This window comes from Poecilia reticulata, chromosome 16 (genome assembly GCF_904066995.2).
Source record: "Poecilia reticulata chromosome 16, P_reticulata-male-v2, whole genome shotgun sequence".
NCBI classification, from domain to species: domain Eukaryota; kingdom Metazoa; phylum Chordata; class Actinopteri; order Cyprinodontiformes; family Poeciliidae; genus Poecilia; species Poecilia reticulata.
The window spans coordinates 32030530-32052478 of NC_088845.1; the positions used below are offsets into that span (position 1 = coordinate 32030530).

General features: G+C 37.0%; 1 protein-coding gene and 1 long non-coding RNA gene across 8 annotated transcripts in view; both read right to left on the bottom strand.

The window, feature by feature from the left end:
• LOC103478802 (glutamate receptor, ionotropic, kainate 2) overlaps positions 1-21949 on the bottom strand; it is a 549772-nt gene that overhangs the window by 196155 nt on the left and 331668 nt on the right. For all 7 annotated transcript variants that reach the window (XM_017309432.2, XM_081616747.1, XM_008432853.3 and 4 more), the window contains one exon: positions 1368-1511. In XM_017309432.2, the coding sequence (XP_017164921.1) occupies positions 1368-1511 (144 nt within the window). The remainder of the gene's footprint in view (positions 1-1367; positions 1512-21949) is intronic.
• LOC103478800 (uncharacterized) lies at positions 13687-21434 on the bottom strand. The gene is made up of 5 exons (XR_535860.3): positions 16433-21434; positions 16228-16326; positions 14371-15605; positions 14086-14234; positions 13687-13997 (listed from the first exon to the last, which is right to left on the bottom strand). It is a non-coding gene; the product is annotated as an uncharacterized LOC103478800 (long non-coding RNA).

A 21949-nucleotide genomic window follows, 5' to 3' on the forward strand; every position in this document is an offset into this window, starting at 1 on the left:
ATTTATCTGTATGTTCTCCTGATTGTGTTCTGTATGTGGGTAAAGAGACTAGAACCCAACATGACAGTTTTTAAAATGGCGATTTAATTCATTTGGAAAAAGTAGCTTAAAATGAGTAATGGCCATAGAGCATTTGTGATTGTGGGCAGCCTCCTCAAGTCTTGTTTTGACAATTTTTAAGCAAGTATAAAAAACACTTCATTTAGTCAGCATTTCTGTATTAAAGATGTTTTTTATTGGTCTGGTGTAGTATTCTAATTTTTAAAGTCAGGTTTGCATTAACTGCAAGTAAAAACTAAATCATAATTAATAGAAATAAAAGCTTTCAGTCTATAACTTGTGTGTATTTAATCTACTATATGTTATGTGTTTCACTTGGAGATAAATTTTCTCAAATTTGGAGGGTTGATGGTTTGATTCCCACTCTGTCTACCTCTGTTGTTGAGTCCTTGGGCAAGACAGTCACCTGCTTTACCTGGTGCATGGCAGCCTTCACTCTGTCAGATTGCCTAGCGCAGATTGCCTTACCACCATCAGCGTGTGAATGTGTGTGTGGATGCATGTGTGAATGGGTGAATGATTAAAAGTAGTGTGAAGTTTTTTGGGTTCCTCTACACTTGATAAAGCACTAGTACAGACCAAGTACAGATCATTTACCATAGATTTATGGATTAAATAGAGTAGGCAAGTATAAGCATTGGCTTCAATCTATTCCTTTTTCAGTAAATGAATTAGTATGTAGAACAGTGTTTCTTTATATTATCAACCAATCAATCAGTGGAAACTACAGATTATTCTGTTTGTCTTTTGTAGCTCTTCTGAATTCCTGCATTAACTTATTCACTTAAGTGTCTTGTATAAAAGTTGATATTACATTGCACAATTAAAAGACATTAAGATATTAATATAGTAGTGATAATTCCCTTTATCACTATGATCTTAACAGAAAAATAAAAACACCAGAGGAAATGGAAAAGGACTGTGGGAAGAAGTTGAGCTCTGGATGAGAGGAAACTGTGGGACTAACATGACTTGATCTCATTATGTGCTCTTCTAGTTGTCATTTTGTGGGTGCATCTCAATACTTCGTATTCACATGGATCAGATGTTATAAAGCAGTAAATACTACAGTTTAAGGCTTGCCTTTTCAGAAAAAAGGATATCTTGTTTGGTAAGATTGAATAAAATTTAATACTTGAATTTCCATATAGACACATCAAATATTTGTATTTCCCATTTTCCCATCTTCACTTGGTCATCCTGATTACATTCCAACTTTGTTTTCTGAGAGAATGTGTTTTCTGTGTGATGGTGCAGAGTATACAGAGGATTGTAGTCGAATAGCGAACAGGTAGACTAGGACCTACCTCTTTAATGAGGGCCATGAAGCGCGCTCCAAAGCGCCAAGGCTTGTGTCGGTTGCACTGTAATGAACTGACAGTGATCTGCTGAGACTGCTGCACAGCCACGGCCACCACATGCACGGCGTCGTACATCAGAGCGGCATCCGTCTACAAACCAAGACACGGGGGAAACAGAAGGTCATCACCACAGAGCATAGCTCTAAGGCAGCTGGCATGAAATCTGTGCACAGACAAGGACATATTAGTAGCTTCATATTCAGGACAGCACTGGAAGTTAAGTGGAAACTCATGGACACCAACTAAAAATTTAAATGTTGTGAGCTCCATGTTTAAAACCTTTGTGCTACTGTGACTTACCCTGCTTAAAAGGAAAAACTGTAAATACTTTCAGCTTTGTTATTAAAATCGAATACCAAAAATATGTTCTTTGTTGCTTCTCTTTGTTTTGATAACCGTTGTCACATTTTAGTCCATTGGAGTCCAGCTTCCTTCCTAAGGGGTTGAATGATGCTAGTTTTAAATGCCTCTTCTCCATCACAGCTGATTCAAACAGTCCAACTGTCTCCTCAGCATGTCATATTTCCAATGATGTTCTGCAAATTAACCATCATTTTATTCAGCTGTGTTGAACCAGGGAAAAAACTAAAAGATGCTGGATACCGATCATTGAGGACCGACTCTGGACCACTGATTGGTCCAGATGAAGGCATAGACTTCTGCTCACAGAGCAGAAGTCTATGCCTTCTCCTGAGCCACTCTCCTCAACTCTTCAGGTTCATAAAAGAACCATCAGTGTGCAGTTCAATAGCATACTGTTCCTTTTAATATTGCAAAACGGCTCTTTATCCTATTTTTACTGTTTGACATTGTTTGTTCAGATATTAGCTGAATAAACTTCCTTCAGTCATCTATAATTTTCTTTCTTACCTCACAATTGTATACCACTTTGTGTTGATCTTTCCCATTAAATCCCAATGAAATGTATTAATGGTTGTGGTTGTAATTTTATAATGATTACAGTTATATTTGCATTTGCTAATATTTAACACTTGTCAACAAACAAATAAACAATTTCCGCCTGGGGATCAATAAAGTATGTTCTAATCTATTCTTTCTTACTGTTCTGGCGAACAATAATCATTAACATTATTCACTGTTTTGATGCTATTGGATCTTGCTGCACTTTTTTAAACTTTTGTTTACTGTGTGTAATATTCTGCACTTCTACTTTCTGAGGCATGAAAAGTTATTTGGCTTTAGCATGTTTAACATCTGGATGTGTGGCTTCTAACTGGATTACTCTGGCTTTCTCCCACATTCCACAAATCTGTGATAGGTTTATAGTGTATTTCAAATTGCCATTAGTTATGAATGAGTGTGTGCATTGTTGTTTGCCCTATATATCTCTGTGTTGCCGTGTGATGGACTGTGACCTGAACGCCTCCTGCCAACTGAATGCTATAGATACAGAGAAAGGCACCAGCCTATGGATGTTAAACAACAATCCATTCATAAATTAATTAAGTTCAGATTTCTTATGAATTTAAAGGGCTAGATGCACTTTGCTGTCAGGAATTCACCTAGTGCAACAAACCTACAGTATACTGCTGTTGTAAAATATATTTTTTTCCCACTTGATGACCAATCAATGTAACTAATTTGTATGATGATGAATGAGGGTTCACAATCTGGTACGTTATAGATTTCTGTCCATGACGCTAAGTCCAAGAGTATGTTTTCGACAACTACGTTTGCTTAACTCACTTTTGATTATATTTCATGTTTTAGGGCACGGCTGCAACTAATTAGTGTTGGACTAACACATTTTCTCAAAGTCAATAACAGTGTGTGAACTGTATTATTTACTGTAACAAAGAAAAAGGCTCCCCTGTGCAGCTTGATATTCAAAGACAAACACCTTCCAGCATCTCTGTGTGTTGCCAAAAATGCACTGTTTTAATCTATGTTGGTATATTTATATGTTTAAGTCTTGACAGTTAACAGTCGGCCCAAACCGAGCTATCAGAGAACTGCCAGTCATTCACGCTTCATGAAAGAAGCCTGTAATTTTACAGATCAATACATAAAACAAATCGAATTAGTGTTTGTCTCGCTTGATTGAAAAGCAATAAACACAGCTCTCCAAAGATGTTGCATCTAAATTGTGAATCAGGTTGTAGGAGAAAGCATCGTCCTTTCGAAAGGAAACAAGCACAAGCCATCAATTTTTCCCAATTGGAGACCTGAATCTAAGACAGTCTAAGGTCTGAGAACCAGTAAGGCTGTTTGTATGTGTGCACAGGGCTTGTGTGAAAACGTTGCATTATTCAACCTGAAATGTGGCAGGGTGTGAAAGCATAAATAGAAAGTATTGATAATAATTAATGCTAAAAGAAGATGTTGAAGTGGAAGTATTTTCCTCTAGTGTCAAATAGAGAACAATACACTTGAATGTATGGCCTGAAACTAATATGCTGTATTCCTACAACCATAACAGTTTTAACCAGCAGCAGAACAATAGATATAGCTCATACTGGCAGACTTGAACATGGCTTTCCAACAAATCAAATACTTTTGCTAAAAACAGAACAAAATTTGTAATAATCAGAAAATACCGTGATTACCTGCACAATTGTTGAAGTAGTAATACAGGCAGGGGCGCCGCCAGGAATCATGGGCCCCCTGACCAAAAATCTGTTTGGGACCCCCCGCGCAGCTGCTGTTACAATCTTTTAAATTTATTTGACCCATAAAAAGCGTCACAATTTTAAAGGCTTGCAAATGCCTTGATTTCTTTGGTTCAACGCCGATACTAGCACAATATTTACTGCTCATGAATTTATCATCCAACAGTCCACATCCAGTATGCAAGTAGGTTGTTTAAATGTTTTCTATTAGTTTTAGATACTGAAATGTCTCTCCCCATGAGCAACAGTCAAAAGCAACATGCAACTACATATAGAGCAATCCAGACTTCTCAAAAATTCTATGTAATTGCATTTTATTCAAGCTGCAGTACATAACTAATAAAAAATATGCTTTCTCCATATTTGTTAAAGCTGTCAAAATGTCATAGCAGTTTGTTATGAGACAGATAATCTGTGAAAACAATCAATCTCCTCCACCTGATCCCTGAATTACCATTACTGGTTAAAGTAATGCACCGTTCTGACCAAAACAACCAATCAGAACTAGTAGGACGCTCTTAGCACTGTCAATTAGCCTCATTTACTCACTGCTAAATGTGCTAATGGTGGAGAAACAACTTATCATTACAAGAAACCGTTTATCTGCCGTCATTGGTAGCTATGGTAACTAAACTGAGCATTCACAGTTTGAGTCTGCACAGCTAGTGCTATGCTAACTGCAGCATGGCACAAATCAAGGGGGAGGAAGGATGAGCAGCACCACATGAGATTGAGATCGACAGCACTAAAACTCTCCTGCCACTGATACAAGATTGTAAAATGTATCTTGTCATTAGCGGCCCCCTTGATAGAGGCACAAGGTATGTTTATTTTGTAAATAAGGATATTTCTTTTATTGATTGGTTTGAATTGTAAATTTGTTTTATTGTATGCAAACACTAGGGCATAGTTTTGAATTGGAGTTGATATTTTTAGTAGTGAACATTATGTTTTGGTTGATACGTTATGGTTGTAAGTGTCATGATGTGCGGTGATTGGAGGTGAGGAAGACGCTGGTAAACCCAGGTAGTAATGATGAAATTATGTTTTAATAAAGAATTAGGAACAAACTCAGAGTAACTGACAGCACTGAAAACAGACAGACGAACAATTGACAAGGACCCGACAAAGGACAGAGACAACAGGTGGGGTTAAATACACAGGGAAGGTAATCAGGGAACTTGACACAGCTGGGAGCAATCAACAGGGAAGACAGAGACTCACAGGAGAAAGAACTAAAACACAGAAAAACCTCAAACATAACTACACAGAAAACACAGATCGTCACAGTAAGAGCGTGTTTTTGTAGCTTACACTGTCTTTTTGTGTGTTTGTGCATACAGCTCTTACAGTGAAACTCAAGGTTTACTCCCAATAAACCTCACTGTTCATCAGTAAAGCCAAAATTCTTCATTTGAGAGGGGGGGGGGGTAGTTGATAGTTTTAATAAATGTGTTAAATATATATTTTATTTTTATAAAAGTTATATACTGTACCTTTAAGGGTGCATCTTACTGATTTTATTTATTTTTAATTAACTCATTTGTGGGTCGGACTGAAATCAACATAATCAACGAGCATAATGTAGATGGTACCAATATGTATACGATCATCATCATTTGTTGGCAGAAGGGAACATAATCATTTTAATTATGCTGTCAATAGTAGCCTAAGCATCTGAAAATAACCATTGCATTATGCAATCCTAAGAACCCTAAAGTTTATCTAATGTAAATTTCTACTATTTACGATTAAGCTTTTTAAAACTAACAAACTAAACATGAGTGACACCCGAAACACCCAACCCTATATACACACCAAAGAACCTATTAAAGTTGTAGTCTAAGCCTGTGACTTCAAATTGCAGCTCAGAATCGCCTCCCATAGACAGACAGTACAGGTATATTATACATTTTCTGAATCCTTAAAGTCTGTTGAGTACATTAGTTGTTAACTTATGTGTCCCTGATGTCCCTGAATACCTCTGGGTTAGGGTTATCTAGTTTAGTCAAAAAGTGTGGAAAAATGTGTATTATTTTTGCTTTAACGAGCTTTAGTGACCTCTGTGTTGGTCAGAGAGACTCAAAACCTGACTTAAATGAAAGCCAATAGTGTCCCCTTTAAGATGGTACCAAAGACTATATTATAGACCTTTGACAAATGCTCATAGCATGAGCCTAAACCAGACATACACCAACTTCAAAAAACAGTTTGTCCACAGGGGTTGTTAACTTCATGAGCTGATAACTATCATACCAAAATATTAACTAGAGACATGTATCCTTTCAAAAAAAAAAAGTGGATATTCTTTGCCACCCTGAGATGTACCTGAGATGGATGTTGGCCTCTTGCTCATAGACTATTATTGGAGTAATTACGTCACAACATTTGAAACATTTGAAAATATTCTTACTGCTAAATAAGTGTTCAGAGTACTTAAGGGTGTTTAAAAGAGCTCATGTTGGGGGTTTGGTGTGTGTCCAGGCTTTGCGATTACATGTTGTGAACATGTAATCGCATTGTTGTAATACAGTGTAGATGAGACAACGGGTATGTGCATTCTATCCCATATTAGGACACTCTTGCCTGGTATGTTCAATTCCTGTATTCAGGGGGACAGTATAGGAGGGAAAAGTGATGACAATTCTAGGGGCTCTGACCAACAGGGGGCCCTCCACATTTTACATATTTATATTTTATTCATAGAAATTGAAAAAAAAATAATTGGGGTCCTGTCAATTACAAAATTAATCATATTGTATTTTCAAAGATTGTTTTTAGCAGTAAAAAAATTATGTTCCCTCTCCCAGATCAAAAAAACACGTCTATATTTGCCCTGAACCCCCTATCTGAGTTAAATGGTTTGTTCCTTCTTGGAGTGCTTGAGAGTGACGCTGTTAGCAGCAGACAGTGGAAGACAAGAATGACTGTAGCAGTTACTGTGCTGCTAAGAAAAGTTATAAAATCAGGTTTTCAAATAAAAGGAGAGAGTGAAAAAAGGCAAGATTGTCAATTTATAACCCAGTTTTTCTCCAAGAGAGGTGAGTAGACTGTGTGAGATTATCAACCATTTAGCATAGTTAGCTTAGCTACAAACTACTGTTTGCCTCAATTTCACTAGCATTTAATGAATTAAGGAAAAAAAATTACCAACATATTCATATATTTAACTTGTCCCTTGTACCTTTTACCACTAAACAGATGAGTCAGTCAGCAGCAGTTATAACCCACGTCCCTCCTGATCTGTTCTCTCCCGAGTGAAATGAAAGCTGCAGTATGTAACTTTTATAAAAATATTTTTTTCCACATATTTGTTAAAACTGTCATTATGTTGTGACAGTGTGCTATGAGAGGTCTTCTGTGAAAAATATATTTCCTCTGCCTTCTCCCAGTACTATCTAGAAAGAACCAATCAGTGGCAGGAGAGTTTTAGTTCTGTCAATCACAATCTCATGTGATGCTATCCTTCCTCCGCCTCGCTCTGTGCTATGCTGCAGCTAGTATAGCCTGTTGTTACATTTCACTATCTAAAACTAATAGAAAGCCTACTTGCATACTGAATTTTACTCTTGCATGTAAAATTCATGAGCAGCAAATATTGTACTAGTTATCAGTACTGGACCAAAGAAAGCAAGGCAATTGCAAGCCTTTGAAATTGTGATGCTTTTGATGGGTCAGATAGACTCCAGAAATTGTAAATGCAGCTACGCAGCTGGGCGGGGGGGACAATTTAATTTGTTCGTCAGGGGGCCCAAGATTCCTGGGAGCGCCCCTGGCTACAGGAACAAAACACTGGAATGAAATGGCTTACACCTCCTTCTTGTGTAGATCAGTTCTCCAGAGCCTTCCTAATGACCTAATTACTCTATTCAGGTGTGGTGCAGTACAGGGACATCTAGTTGCAGGGCTGGAGTTTGACACCTGTGTTATAGACTCTTCACAGTTGCATCTCCAGTCCATCTGTTGTCCAGGGTTAGTTTGATCTAACCATGTTTCTCCTGAAATCTACAATCATCTCATTTGTTTTGTTTATATTAAGATAAGATGAGTGTTCCCACACCATGACACAAAGCGGTTCACCTCATCAGTCACAAAGTCGGCCTTCTATCACCTGAGGAACATCGCCAGGATTAGAGGACTTATGTCTCAGTGAAATCTAGAGAAAGTCATCCATGCGTTTATCTTTAATCGCATTGATTACTGCAACAGCATCTTCACATGTCTGCCTAATAAATCAAACAGCTGCAGCTGATCCAGAACGCTGCTGCTTGTGTTCTCACTAAAACCAGAATGATAGAGCACATAACACCAGTTCTAAAGTCCCTACACTGGCTGTAGGGATTGTAGCTCAAAGAATAGACTTTAAAATACTGTTGTTAGTTTATAAATCACTGAACCACAACACATTAAAGATCTGAGCTGTTGTATCAACTTTCCAGACCTCCCAAACAAGGAGAAGCAGCGATCCCAGCACCACAAATCTGGAACAAACTTCCAGAAAACTGTAAAACAGCCGAAACACTGAGTACCTTTAAATCACGACTAAAAACCTACCTGTTTAGAGTTGTATTTGAAATGTAATCAATTATGTATTTAATGATGGCACTTGACTTTATGTAATGATGTGATTGTTGATTCTATGTTAATTATGCAAAAAATGCCACTGCTCCATTTATGTTAAAGAAACTGTAGCTTTGTTCCATCAGTGGCCATGTTCTAAATGATGAGGACAGCTTCTCAGATCCTGCCTGATATGACGCCAGGCTGCCTCTCAGTGCTGAGGCCCAGAGCGGACACAGTGCTCTGATGTTCCAACACATTTTCACTCCAGAATGGTCACATATTGACGCTTGGGCAGGTTCCCTCAGCGTCACATGTTGACGCATCGGGTACCCCCTTCGTGTCAATAATTGACGAGAAGGGTTCTCTCATTGAATGCTGTACCGCTCCCTAAGCGTCCGATACTGACAATCTAGGAACGAATAAGGTGACGAGTCTATTCTATTTTTTTTTAAAAAACCTTTATTTACAATTTATGTGCTAGTTTAAACAGGATATTAAATATTTACTACAAATACATGTTAGACGTATCGGTCATAAGACTTTAATTCGGTATTTAAAAATAACTCAGTAAAATATAAAACCAGAGGGTTTTTGTTGTGGTTGTTAGCTTGTTTTAAAAAGCCTTTTTTTAATTTACCAACTATTTTTAGTATGATATCAATGATTTACACCAAATAAATTTAAGAAAAATTAAGATGTATTTTCTTTTGTGATTGCATGCAAACTGTTCTGTAAACGTTTTTATATTTTTGATTGAAATAATAAAAATAAGGACGGATCCCACAAAAACTCACAAAGAAGAATAAGCTGACGTCATCCTATGCGACACTTACACTCCGGTGAGTAAAAATCTGCACCTGTCAAAATGTTTTTGTACTCCAAAGTGTTACGTTATATACACACACACACACCTCGGGAGAATTTAGAGAAACCAATTAATCTGATAGTCATGTTTTTGGACTGTGGGAGGAAACCGGAGAACCTAGAAATAACCCACCATGCACAGGGAGAACATGCAAATTCCATGCAGAAAGACCGGGGCCGGGAATCGAACCCAGAAGAAAACTGAACTTGCGACTTAAGGAGTCCAGCCCTAAAATGTCAAAATTCTCACAGAAACAGAAAAACTATATAGACCGTTTATAAGCAAAGACAACTTGTTTTGGGCTTAGTTTCCATTTATGTGGCCATTGTAAAGTGGTTAAAAGTAATGTTAAACTAATTTGTGAAAATGTGTAAAGTTTAGAAGGATTATAAAATATGACAGTCACCACACTATTTTTCAGTTTTCAAGTGTACATGCTTTGACTTCATTTATTTTGTTTTTAAAATAGTTTTTTCCTTTTCTTGTTATTTAGGTTGGTGGAAATGTAGTACACAAAACCAATCCCTGGGCGTAGAACTAATGCGGTAAGTCTAAAAGTTTAACTAATCCAACTTGTGACAGAATATCCCCACCCCAGTCAAACATGCCTAGGTACACCGAGAGACTTTGCCACGTGTGAAGATGAGTAGATGGGGTGATAAGGGAGGCAGTGGTCTGCAAAAATTAAGCACAGTTGTTTACTTATAAACTTTGTGGCTTTAATTACTGACCTACCAGACTCCTTTTCTTTCTTTATATTTGTCTTTATTTTTTTATGAGGACAAAAACGGGCATTGCAACAGGAATCAGTAGTACTTATACCACATAAGTCACAACATATTTCGGTGAAACAAATTCACACAAAAAAGTCAGCATGTGCCCAGAAACATAGAAATATAGAGATAGAACTCCAAATATCGTAATTAGGCCGTTTATTAGCAAAGGAATGCTGATTTTGATATTTGGACTTTTTAAAGGTGATTCAACACTTATTATTTAACACTGTGCCTTTTACAATTCATATAAGCTCGAAATTAAATCTGAAACTGTAACAGCGAAAATACTTTGGCTATATTACCTCCATTTAAAGTCAGGTTTACATCTTAGAAAGAGATTTGTGAACCTTACAGCACAAAAAATGCACATTCTGATTTTATTTTTATTCTTTTCTAGCGGAAAAATCTGGGATGATACCTGGGAACCTGCAAGCAACATCAGAGCATTCTCTGATGTTGCTGTCCCCCAAGTGCCACTTCCTTCAGACAGCGAACAAGTCCTTCCATGATGTTACTTTTTCTTTTTTGTATTACAAAGTATTGATTTCTTTTCTTTTTTATTTACTGCAGTTTGACCATTTCACAAAGTTTTCTGTATAATATTGTTTTCGGCCATTCACTGAAATGAATGTTATGGTTGTAATATAGTAGTTATGTAAACTTATGTTGGGCTGTTTACTGACACATTTTTGTCAAGTTCTGTAAAAGACTAAGTGAGGCTGATTGAGTCACTGCATCAGTCAGGTATTGTGCCTGTATTAAGTCTTGAAATTTAGAACAGAATTGTTTGTAGATTTTGTTCAGTAAATATGACCTAAAGTCTTAAAAACTTTAAACATTGTATTGGACACATTACTTTTTGAGTGTTTTTAATGTTGATCTGGATGTACAAAGTAAAGTCTATAAAAATACATAACAAAATAAGCACAACTTGATTTCAATATAACTAATTGGAAGTGCGTTTTATCTCAAAAAGCTATAATTTTAATATTATCTTTTTTGTGTCATGGATTTTGTCAATCAAGACTGTATTTTCAAAATGCTATAAGAAAATTGCCTTCAAATGCAGTAATTTATTTTTAAACACAGCAACTTTAAGTGAAGTTATTGATGTAATAAAAATACATTGTAATGCCCAGATCAACTGACTGTATTAGAACAACACATTTTAATAAACCTACTTCACAAATGACATACACAATTTTGAAGAACATACAAAAATATAAATTTGCATTTATATATATATAGGTCTATATCGATAGATAGCTAGATAGATAGATGGATAGATAAGCTGGAATACATTATGGAAGATGAAGTTGTATTACAAAGTATTAATTTCTTTGTAATACAAAGACATTTTTATTACAAATTTCTTTGTATTTGTAATACAAATACAAAGAATTTTTGTATTTGTACAAATATTCTTATATATATCTATATATATATATTAGGTCATGTTTCAGACTTGATCTTCCATAATGTATTATCATAAACCACACAAAATATTCTTATAAGCATCCCAGCTCCGCATAGTTAGTTCTAGAAATTCTTGTACGGCTGATCGGCGGGAATCTGAAATGGAACGCAGCCATCGTACGGAAGACTGATTAAGAGAAGAAAGGAACACTGTCAGCACGTTGTGGGAGGTGGAGGGTAATAAGGTTTTCAATAAGATGACAACCTTATTTGCCTGTTGCCAAATAAGATCAAGGTCAACGATACACTCAGAAATGTTACTTCAAAATGTAGTGAAACTGTTCGTTTGATACAGAAAAAGTCTAATGGGATTTTTTAAGACTTTTTGCCTGACAAGCTGGTCATCATTGTAGGCTGGTCAAGTTTGCCCTGTGTATTGTCTTTAAGGCATGACGCAAGGTTAAACTGTGTAACAGATTTGTTTCCTACACACTTGTAGAAGTGTGTGAAGCTATTATGTGTTTTATTCAGTGTGATCAGTATTTACACATAAAAAAAGTTTTAAGGAGAAGTATTTTGAATAGCATGTTTACCTGTCTAAGGTTAATTATTTAAGTTAAACTTTGCAGCTTATTTTTGTATGCTCAGTGAAAAGAACCCAGATTGAAGTCCTTCAACATTACAGTTTAGTAAATTAATATTGAATCAGTTTGAGTCTACTGTAATTTAAACTACGTTAGCATAGTAATCTAAATTATGTTCGATTGACATAGTGTTTCTTTAGGAGAAAAGCACTATGTTAAACTGTATAAAACAATCGAGGGTTACATTGGGGTTAGGGTTAACCCTAACTCCATCACTAATCTCAAATTGAGTGGTAGAGATGGCTTCATCTTCAAATGTTTTATGAAAGTACTGGTTTAAATATGCATTTTCTCTAGAATTTTTTCTCTGTAGCCCGACTAAATCTGCTCTGGTGGGAAAAGAATGATTTGCCTGATGGTGTCTCAGGCCTCTGTGGTTTATTTCATCATTGCATAAGCTTGCAGAGAAAAGGCCTAAAGAGAATGTAAGTTAAGTTGTGTCCATCTAACTATTGTAGGTGAAATAGAGGTCTACCCCTTTTGGTTTGTAAATGCATCCAAAAACCAAGTTAATGTTGTACATTTTATTAAGATTATTTCACTAAGTTGGGACCCTCTGTTTTAAAAAAGAAGTTATGTCCAAATCTGAAGCATTTCAACTAAATGACACCGACAGCAAGTTTTTCTACCAAACCTTAGTCGGCTTCCTTTTTCACCTGTCAACTGTTGAACATAGACATGTTTAAAAAGAGTGAACCCACAAAATAACATTTCTATGGTAGGGTTAGGGTTATAATGAAAATTATAACAAATTTTCATATGTCCTTAAAGAGTACCTAAAAGCTGAACAACTTATTTCTCCTGACAATTTCTTGAAATCACTTCTTCGTCCAACATTTTAATATGTTTCATTATTGACTTGTCATCAGCTGATGGATACAGAAAATGTCCTGAAGAATCCACTAAATTGGATGCTGTTTTGTTTATAAAATCATGCCTTTATGATTTTTGTATAAATACATGTCATTAAAATCATACCTGAATACCGCATTAAAAATCACTTTGACAAGTACTGAAATTTATTTACTTCTTTTTAATAAAGACATTGACAGACAGTTACTATAGAATCACTAGGACTGCTTAATGTAGTGTTGTAGCCATTTTTAACTGCTCAACATAAACACAAGTGTTATTATTCCACTTGAAGTAAAAATAGTAACAAACTATTAAATTAACTGCAATTTCTCTTATTACCTAGAAAATACACTAGATGTGCAGAAACATAAGTGAAAAAAACACAATCAATGACATGCCTGTGGAAGTAATAACAGTTCTAGTAAGCCCATTTAGAAAGTATATATATATATATATATATATATATATATATATATATATATATATATATATATATATATATATACTCTACTGAAGTCTTCGTCAAAGGTAATACTCTCTGCTCCTGACAAAGTCTGTAGATCAGGGGTGTCCAAAGTCAGTCCTAGTGGCCCGGCATCCTGCATGTTTTAGTTCTCTCCCTGGTGGTAGTAACAACCTTTTCAGCTTGTCAATGTTCTTCTTAGGCCTCTAACGAGCCTTAATTTGATGCAGGTGTGTTAAACCAGGGAGAGAACAAAAACATGCAGGATGCCGGGCCTCCAGGACCCACTGTTGGTGCTGCAGCTCTCTGAGGATGATGTTCTGGAGACCTCTTGGACCTTCGTCAGTTTGGGCACAGGACAAACCTTTAAAGTTGAACATAAAATAAAAATACAAAATTTAGATGCTTTAACTTTTGGTATGTATTACTTAAAAACATACTTTTAAATTTACCTCCCGATAACAGGTGGGAAGCTCCTTTAGAGTGTCTTCATAGGATGACAGAGATTTCTAATGATGGTCCATCAACAAGGATCCTCTTCTCCTCTTCCAGTCTCTTTAATGTCATCGATTGCCCTTGTTTTTGTGTGAAGACTGAGAGTCTGAAATGCAATTATGAAAAGGACAAATCAACTCAGTAAAAGTTTAAGTTTTTTGTAAGTTTAGGCCAACACCTCGAGTCACATTATCTGTTATGTATGATGACAGTATAAAACATATTAGTGTATGTTTACTTACCACTGTGTGATTGCTGCCATGGCAATGTTGTGTCACCGGACAGGATATCTTCCAAAGACAGAACTTCTGTGTCTGTATCAGTCTTCAAGTGACCAACATCTTCTAAAGCCAATGCTAAGATGTTTTCTCCTTTCTGATCTTACGATGAGCCTTGGCACAAGCTTTGTGTTAATCTGTATCTGCACAAACGTGCACAAACAATATCAACTGTGTCAAAGATGTTTCTGCAGTATGTACCAGCAAGGTTATTCAATGCCTGGTCAGTGTTCCTTTCTTTACATTCATTGGCTTTGCCATGGAAAATTTAGAGAAATGGCTTCATTTTAAGCAGGTGTTGGAGCTCAAGACAGCTTGTTGTTAGTTTTCAAGATATGGCCAGTACTTGCATGTTACATCCATGGAAAAAAAAGTGATTGTCTGTTGGCCAGCCTTTGTTGAAAAGAACAAAGGTTATGCAAATATCGTGTAGCTTATCTCTAAAGCACTCCATGTTTACACACTGCTAGCTCCAAGCCTCCTCATCCAGTTTGCTGCTGGATCTGGGAGAGATCTCCCTGGCTGCTGATCATTGCCCACCACAAAATCTAGAATGCGTACAATTCAGTCAGGCATGCTATTATTACAGGCTAAAAGGTTACTGTTATTATTAGAGGTGTGCCGATTGATCGGTCACCAATCATAATCGGCCGATTTTCGTGAAAAAGTGCATGATCAGTGATAGCCGATCATTGGCTCTTGTTGCCGATACCCATCACCTGCATCTCATTTCGCAGCCTGCCTCTGCAGCTGGTCTCCTCTTTCCTACACACTGCGCAAACGAGCAGCAGCAAATCCTAAGCTAAGTGGAACTATAACGCACTGAGTGAATGGGGAAGTTTGCGTGTTGCGGCGGAAAATTGAAGCAGGTCAAAATGCAACAACACAACAAAGCTAATACGACATAAAAACAATGCCATACTTGACGGAGTTTGGCTACATCGAGGCTCACTGCAGTAAAAAAGACATATGGAGGATCAAATAGCAGCTACAAACACTCACCTGGATTAGCATGACGGTCAAAAAGCTAAACAAATAACCTGCAAAATTATTTAAGTCTTCGAGCTGCGATGTAAGACGCTGGTTCTGCTCTTGCTGTTGAACCGCTGCTACGCGCTACAGGTAGACGGTGCGCCGCTTCTGCTCCACCTGGTAGTGACTCTCACACCGAACCTCTGTTTAAAGCTGCAGCATCTAACCTAAAAAATACATTTTACATATGTGTTAAAACTTTCGCTGTCCTAACATGAGACAGATAATCTCTAAAAAAAATAATCGATCTCCTCCCAGTTCTGCATAATTACTCTGCTGAGTCAGAAACAGCCACTCAGAACTAGCAGTAATCAGCTAGCCGCCATGCTATCAGGAAGTTTTCATTCAGTAACTCTGGATTGTTTATTGTAATGGAACCTGTCTTTGCGTTTGAATGTTAAGTTTTATACTTAAATTTTTTTGGCAACGTTGAGAGGTTTTATTTTGGCTCTTTGCATTATTTAGCCTCTTCAGAGCCTTCATATGTTTTCAGTCTGTTAAAGATAGTATTACTGATAGAAGTACAATTTGCAGAATGCCTTGTTTTGTTTAGTTTTCTTCTTGGTAAAAGTTATTAAAAACAAGTTTTTGTCTAAATTAAGGTGAATTCATGGTTCCTTTTTCCACATAATGTAACCGATAGTGTTAAGGATAAAATAAATAAATAATTATGTGATCGGTATCGGTGATTGGTATCGGTGATCGGCCCTCATGTGTGATCGGTATCGGCAGGAAAAAATCTGATCGGCACATCTCTAGTTATTATACATTTACAATCTGCAGTCTTACATTTTTGGTTGATTTGGGTTAGGGTTAGGGTAGGGAAATTTTTCCATGTTTTCATCCTTGGCTATGAAAAGGTCCTGAAATATAGCCTGTTCCTCAAATCTGAAAAACAAGCAATAAAATACACTCATGAGGTGTTATAGTCCAAAGGTAGTGAACATCACTAACATATAGAAAGAATTATTATATTGTACACATTTTACAATACCTTGCTGCATTCTTTAAATGGTAATACTTGCAGTTTCCATCCACTGAAACTGAAAGCACAAGCTTGACACTTAAAGGGATCCTTCCTTAACATTTTATCCAACTCATATCTTAAAATTTTTTTGAGTGGCTTCCCACTCAAAAAGTCTTTTCAGGAAGCTGTCAGCCGAGATCTCACCCATCTGATTCAAAATGAGAGATAAAAAAAGAAAACATAAAATGGGACATAGGTGTCCAAATACCAGGCATCAAGAATAGGTGTCTTTCAAGTTTTAGGTGTTTCTCTGGCACAAAACATCTCACTCGATTAATTTTGATGTTACCAGGACTTCATATGATCTGAATGCTGAATGAATGAGGTGGTATCTCAGCCATTTGATTCAAGTGTGTTTAACCAGTTACACCAAAATGTTGAAGAACATAACCACTCAAGAATGGAGTCAGACAGCCCTTCTGGGAAATGTACGTCAAAGTACGAAACAGCCAAAGTAGACAGTTATTTAAATTTTGATAATATAATTTTTTATATTTTGGTTTTGAGTCATTCAAAGAATTGTTATTCATACCAACACTCTGATGGACAATCACAAATTCTAACTGGGATCTTCACAGGTACGAATCATGCTAAAGAGGTTGACATGTTGGATGCATGAATGTAAAGAAAACAAAACTTATGCTTTCTCTTCTTATCGGCCACCCTGACTTAAGGAGACGGCATGGTCAGCAGGTGACATGAATGCAGATGTGGCTGATCTATGGGGGGAAACAGATGATGGAGTGGGAGGAGAGGCAACTGGAGAGGTGCTTCTGGGTCTTTTCTTCTTCTGAAAAGACTGAGAGGATGGGACAACAGAGGAGAAACGGGAACAAGATCAAGCACTATCACAATATCTTCCTGGTTCTCTGGTGGCATCATTGGATGCTCCTCAGTAAGCATCCCAGGCTGCTCCTGACCTATGGTCTCTGTCTGTTCAAAGATTAGGTTCTCAGCTCTTTACTTCTCTTCATCTGGCTTGCAACAGCAATAAATAACATAGACAAGAGGAAAGAAATTTGCCTGTACTGATGTAAGTTCATTTTTAATTCAAGTAAATGACCTATCTGTAATCAGTGTATTCAGACAGGGTTCATAAACAAAACTTTAAAGATCATCACAGCCTAAGGGCACTGATATTTTTCGCAACACTCCAATTTTACAATGTGGCAACAACAAGCATGACTATAAACACTATTATGTGACTATCATGACTAATTAAACGTATTAAGCACAGGTACAGTGTACAATTAGCCTCCAAGAGGCTAATTTAGCTAGCTTCCACCATATATTTTCCGGCAAAAAAATGTTACAGATGTGTCTTCAACCATTCGCATCACAGTCCTACTGCCATTAAGTCCTAAAACTACCATCAGTAACTTTATAACGTAACACTTTGGAGTAAAAAAACAGTTTGACAGGTGGAGATTTCTACTCACCGGAGTGTAAGTGTTGCATAGGATGACGTCAGCTTATTCTTCTTTGTGGGTTTTTGTGGGATCCGTCCTTATTTTTATTATTTCAATCAAAAATATTAAAACGTTACAGAACAGTTTGCATGCAATCACAAAAGAAAATACATCTTAATTTTTCTTAAATTTATTTGGTGTAAATCATTGATATTCTCAAAAATAGTCGGTAAATTAAAAAAAAGGCTTTTTAAATCAAGCTAACAACCACAACAAAAATCCTATGGTTTTATATTTTATTGAGTTATTTTTAAATACCGAATTAAAGTCTTGTGACCGATACGTCTGACATGTATTTGTAGTAAATATTCTTAATATCCTGTTCAAACTAGCACATAAATTGTAAATAAAGGTTTTAAAATAGAATAGACTCGTCATCTTATTCGTTCCTAGATCGTCAGTATCGGACGCTTAGGGAGCGGTACAGCATTCAATGAGAGAACCCTTCTCGTCAATTATTGACACGAAGGGGGTACCCGATGCGTCAACATGTGACGCTGAGGGAACCTGCCCAAGCGTCAATATGTGACGAGTCAGGAATGAGGATGTGTTGGATGTTCACAAGTTATCCATTCTTTGTGCACAGGAAACTTTTTATTAGCGGTGTGACACCCTGTCAGTCTTTCACAGAGTGATGATGGAAACAGGAAAAGTTAGCAGTTTTAGATTTTTAAAAAGATTTTATTGGCTCTGGAGGCTTTTATCTGAGAGTGGTCAGAATAGAAAGCACATTATGAGAGAGAAGGAAGACATGCAGAAAGGGTCATCAGGTGGGAAATGAACCCATGACATCTACCTCCATGCACGGTCACAGACACAATCTTGTGTCTACTCATCCTCTGTCCCCTTGCTCTTGTTATACTCTTCCTAGTGTAGCCTGTTGTTAATGCTTAGTCTAGTTAGCATGTCTACAAATGACAGCAGATAAGGAAAAAAATACCAACATATTCATACATTTAACTTGTCCCTGGTGCCTTTTACCACTTAACAGATGAGTCAGTCAGCAGCAGCTTTAACCCACGTCCCTCCTGACCTGTCCTCTCCTAAGTGAAATTAAAGCTGCAGTATATAACGTTTATAAAATGTTCTTTTTTTTTTTTTTTTTACATATTTGTTAAAACTGTCATTGTGTACAGTACGGCCTGAGAGATAATCTGTTAAAAATCTATTTCCTCTGCCTTCTGCCAGTGCTATCTAGAAACAACTACCGTATTTTCCGCACTATAAGGCGCACCTAAAAACCTTCAATTTCCTCAAAAGCGCCTTATAATCCGGTGCGTCTTATGTATGGACCAATATTGAGCCACAACAGGTCTAGCAACTACGGTAAGCAGCCGCCGACTTCATTTTTGCCCGTAGAAGAAGAAGCGCGCAGTGCATGCTGGGATAATTGTCAGAACGCTGGTTTGTAACCGACCGTCTAGAATCAGGTCGACTGCAGGTAATTTAGCACCACGTTCTCCAGGAACATGCTGTGCGCATACAGAGAAGGGTGACCATATTCCGGCCACGCCCTGGCCCAGTCGCGGAAGGCTCTCCTCGCCGACCGGAGTCGGACTGTCTTGTTGACTTTTTCGTTAGTGCAGCTCCATCTAGTGGATGCATAACGTAACTCCAGCCTCTACTATAGCGTCTATTCTATGCGCCTTATATATGCGCCATATATAAGGCGGTGCGCCTTATATATGAAAAAAGTTTTAAAATAGGCCATTCATTGCAGGTGCGCCTTATAATCCGGTGCGCCTTATAGTGCGGAAAATACGGTAATCAGAAGCAGGAAAGTTTTAATCACAATATCATGTTGCTGCTCATCCTTCCTCCCCTCGCTCTGTGCTATGCTGCAGCTAACGCAGCCTGCTGTGAATGCTCGGTCTCGTTAGCATAACTACCAATGACCGCATTTAAACATTTTTCTTGTAATGATAAGTTGTTTTTCCACTATTAGCACATTTAGCAGTGACTGAATGAGTTGCTTGACAGCGCTAAGACCCTCCTCCTGGTTCTGATTGGTTGTTTGTGGCAGGAACGTTGCATTACTTTAGCTAACAATAGCAGCTCAGGAACGAGGTGAAGGAGATTGATATTTTCACAGATTATCTGTCTCATAGCAAACTATCACAACATGTTGACAGCTTTAGCAAATATGGAGAAAACATTTTTTGTTAAAGTTATATACTGCAGCTTGAATAAAATGCAACTACATAGCATTTTTTGAGAAGTCTGGATTGCTTCATCTATATTTTGCATGTTGCCTATATAACTGTTACTTTCAGTATCTAAAACTAATGGAAAATATTTAAGCAACCTACTTGCTTACTGTATGTGGACTGTTGCATGTAAAATTCATGAGCAGTAAATATTGTGCTAGTATCAGAATTGGACCAAAAAAAGCAAGGCAGTTGCAAGCCTTTAAAATTGTGATATTTTTGATGGGTTAGACAGACTCAAAAATTGTAACAGCAGCTGCGTGGGGGGGGGCGGCCCAATTAAATTTTTTGTCATGATGCCCAAGATTCCTGGCAGCGCCCCTGCATGGTCAGGCTTTTCTCATGCACTACGCCCAGCGATTTCAGCTTAAGTTTTCTACACATAGCTGGAACCGTGTTAGTTTCTATCACTGGTTTTGGTAGATTTTCTTTTATAAATCAGCATTTCTTCTAAAGGTTTTTCTTGTGAACAGAGGGAAAGTCAGAAAAGCATCTCATGAATTAAATATTCTCTTAATTAAAGTCATCAGCAAATGTATTCAGTGGTTTGAGGAGTGGAGCTAGGCACACGTATGCTGGAGGAGTTTTGGCAGCAAAGGTTTCTATTTCCTTCTGCTTCTCCCCAGTGTGAGTCTCATAAGCACCCGTCAGGCAGACTTGCAAATGATTTAGCAGCACCAGCACTTCACTCTATAAACATCTCATTAAAATCAATTATGTCACTCCTGAATAAAATTAAAGCTAAATGCTTTAAAAGCTGTTTTTCCCTTGTGTCAGCCAATATGAGTATCCCTGACACACTATTTTTCCACCTTATTCTCTCACTTGCTGTCTTCCTCACATGCAAGCACACACATACGAGTGATTTATTGAATTTATTGATTTCAACATTTATGAATTGTTAAAATGCCCAAGTCTTATTTGGCAACTGCAGAGATACCCCTGTCCCCAACTCACCATTCCTCACCAACCAGCTTCTCATCATTACCATGGAAACAAAGTGGCAAGAAATAGCTTTCAACCATAGTGGGGATGGGGTTATCATTTCCTAAGGCTCCTTGATTTTTGTCCTCAGCATGTAGTACAGCCCTGGACTGACAAAGAAATAAGCTTGAACTGATAAAATATCAAAGCCGTGGAATTAAACTGACTAGCAAGATCCTCCAGCAGTAATCTAATTCTATGCAAACAAAACAAGACTTTTCCAACTGCAACATAGTGAGCAATAATGAAAATGGATCATGAATGATTAGAATATGTTGATGTTCTCTGAAAGCAGAAAGATCATAACATTTTATGTTCTTATACAGATACATCATTTTCCTTGTTTTCCTTAAGCTTATAAAATAAATGTTAGTTTAAAAAGTTAAAGGGTTTTGAAACAAATTAAGTTAAAATATATAAGTAATTAAATAATTAATTACTTTTGAAAAGTTATTAGTAAAATAACTGGATTACTTTCTTGGAGGAGTAATCAGTGACTGTACATTTGAACATGACAAAGCGTTTAATGTCCTTCTATAGTCTCATCTAGGCCTGTCACGATAACAAATTTTGCTGGACGATTAATTGTCTAAAGAAATTATTGCGATAAACGATAATATTGTTTCAAGACCTTTTGACACTGATTTAATGGAAATGACTAATAATACATGCGATTTCCTGATATTTATTTTCAAAATAACACGCAACACTGGAACTGATCAACTAAATAAACAAAACAACCAAAAACAAAAATAAAATGGATTCTCAGTCTCCATTAACAAAAAACGTACTTGAATAAAAACTAAACAACATAAAGCCAAAGT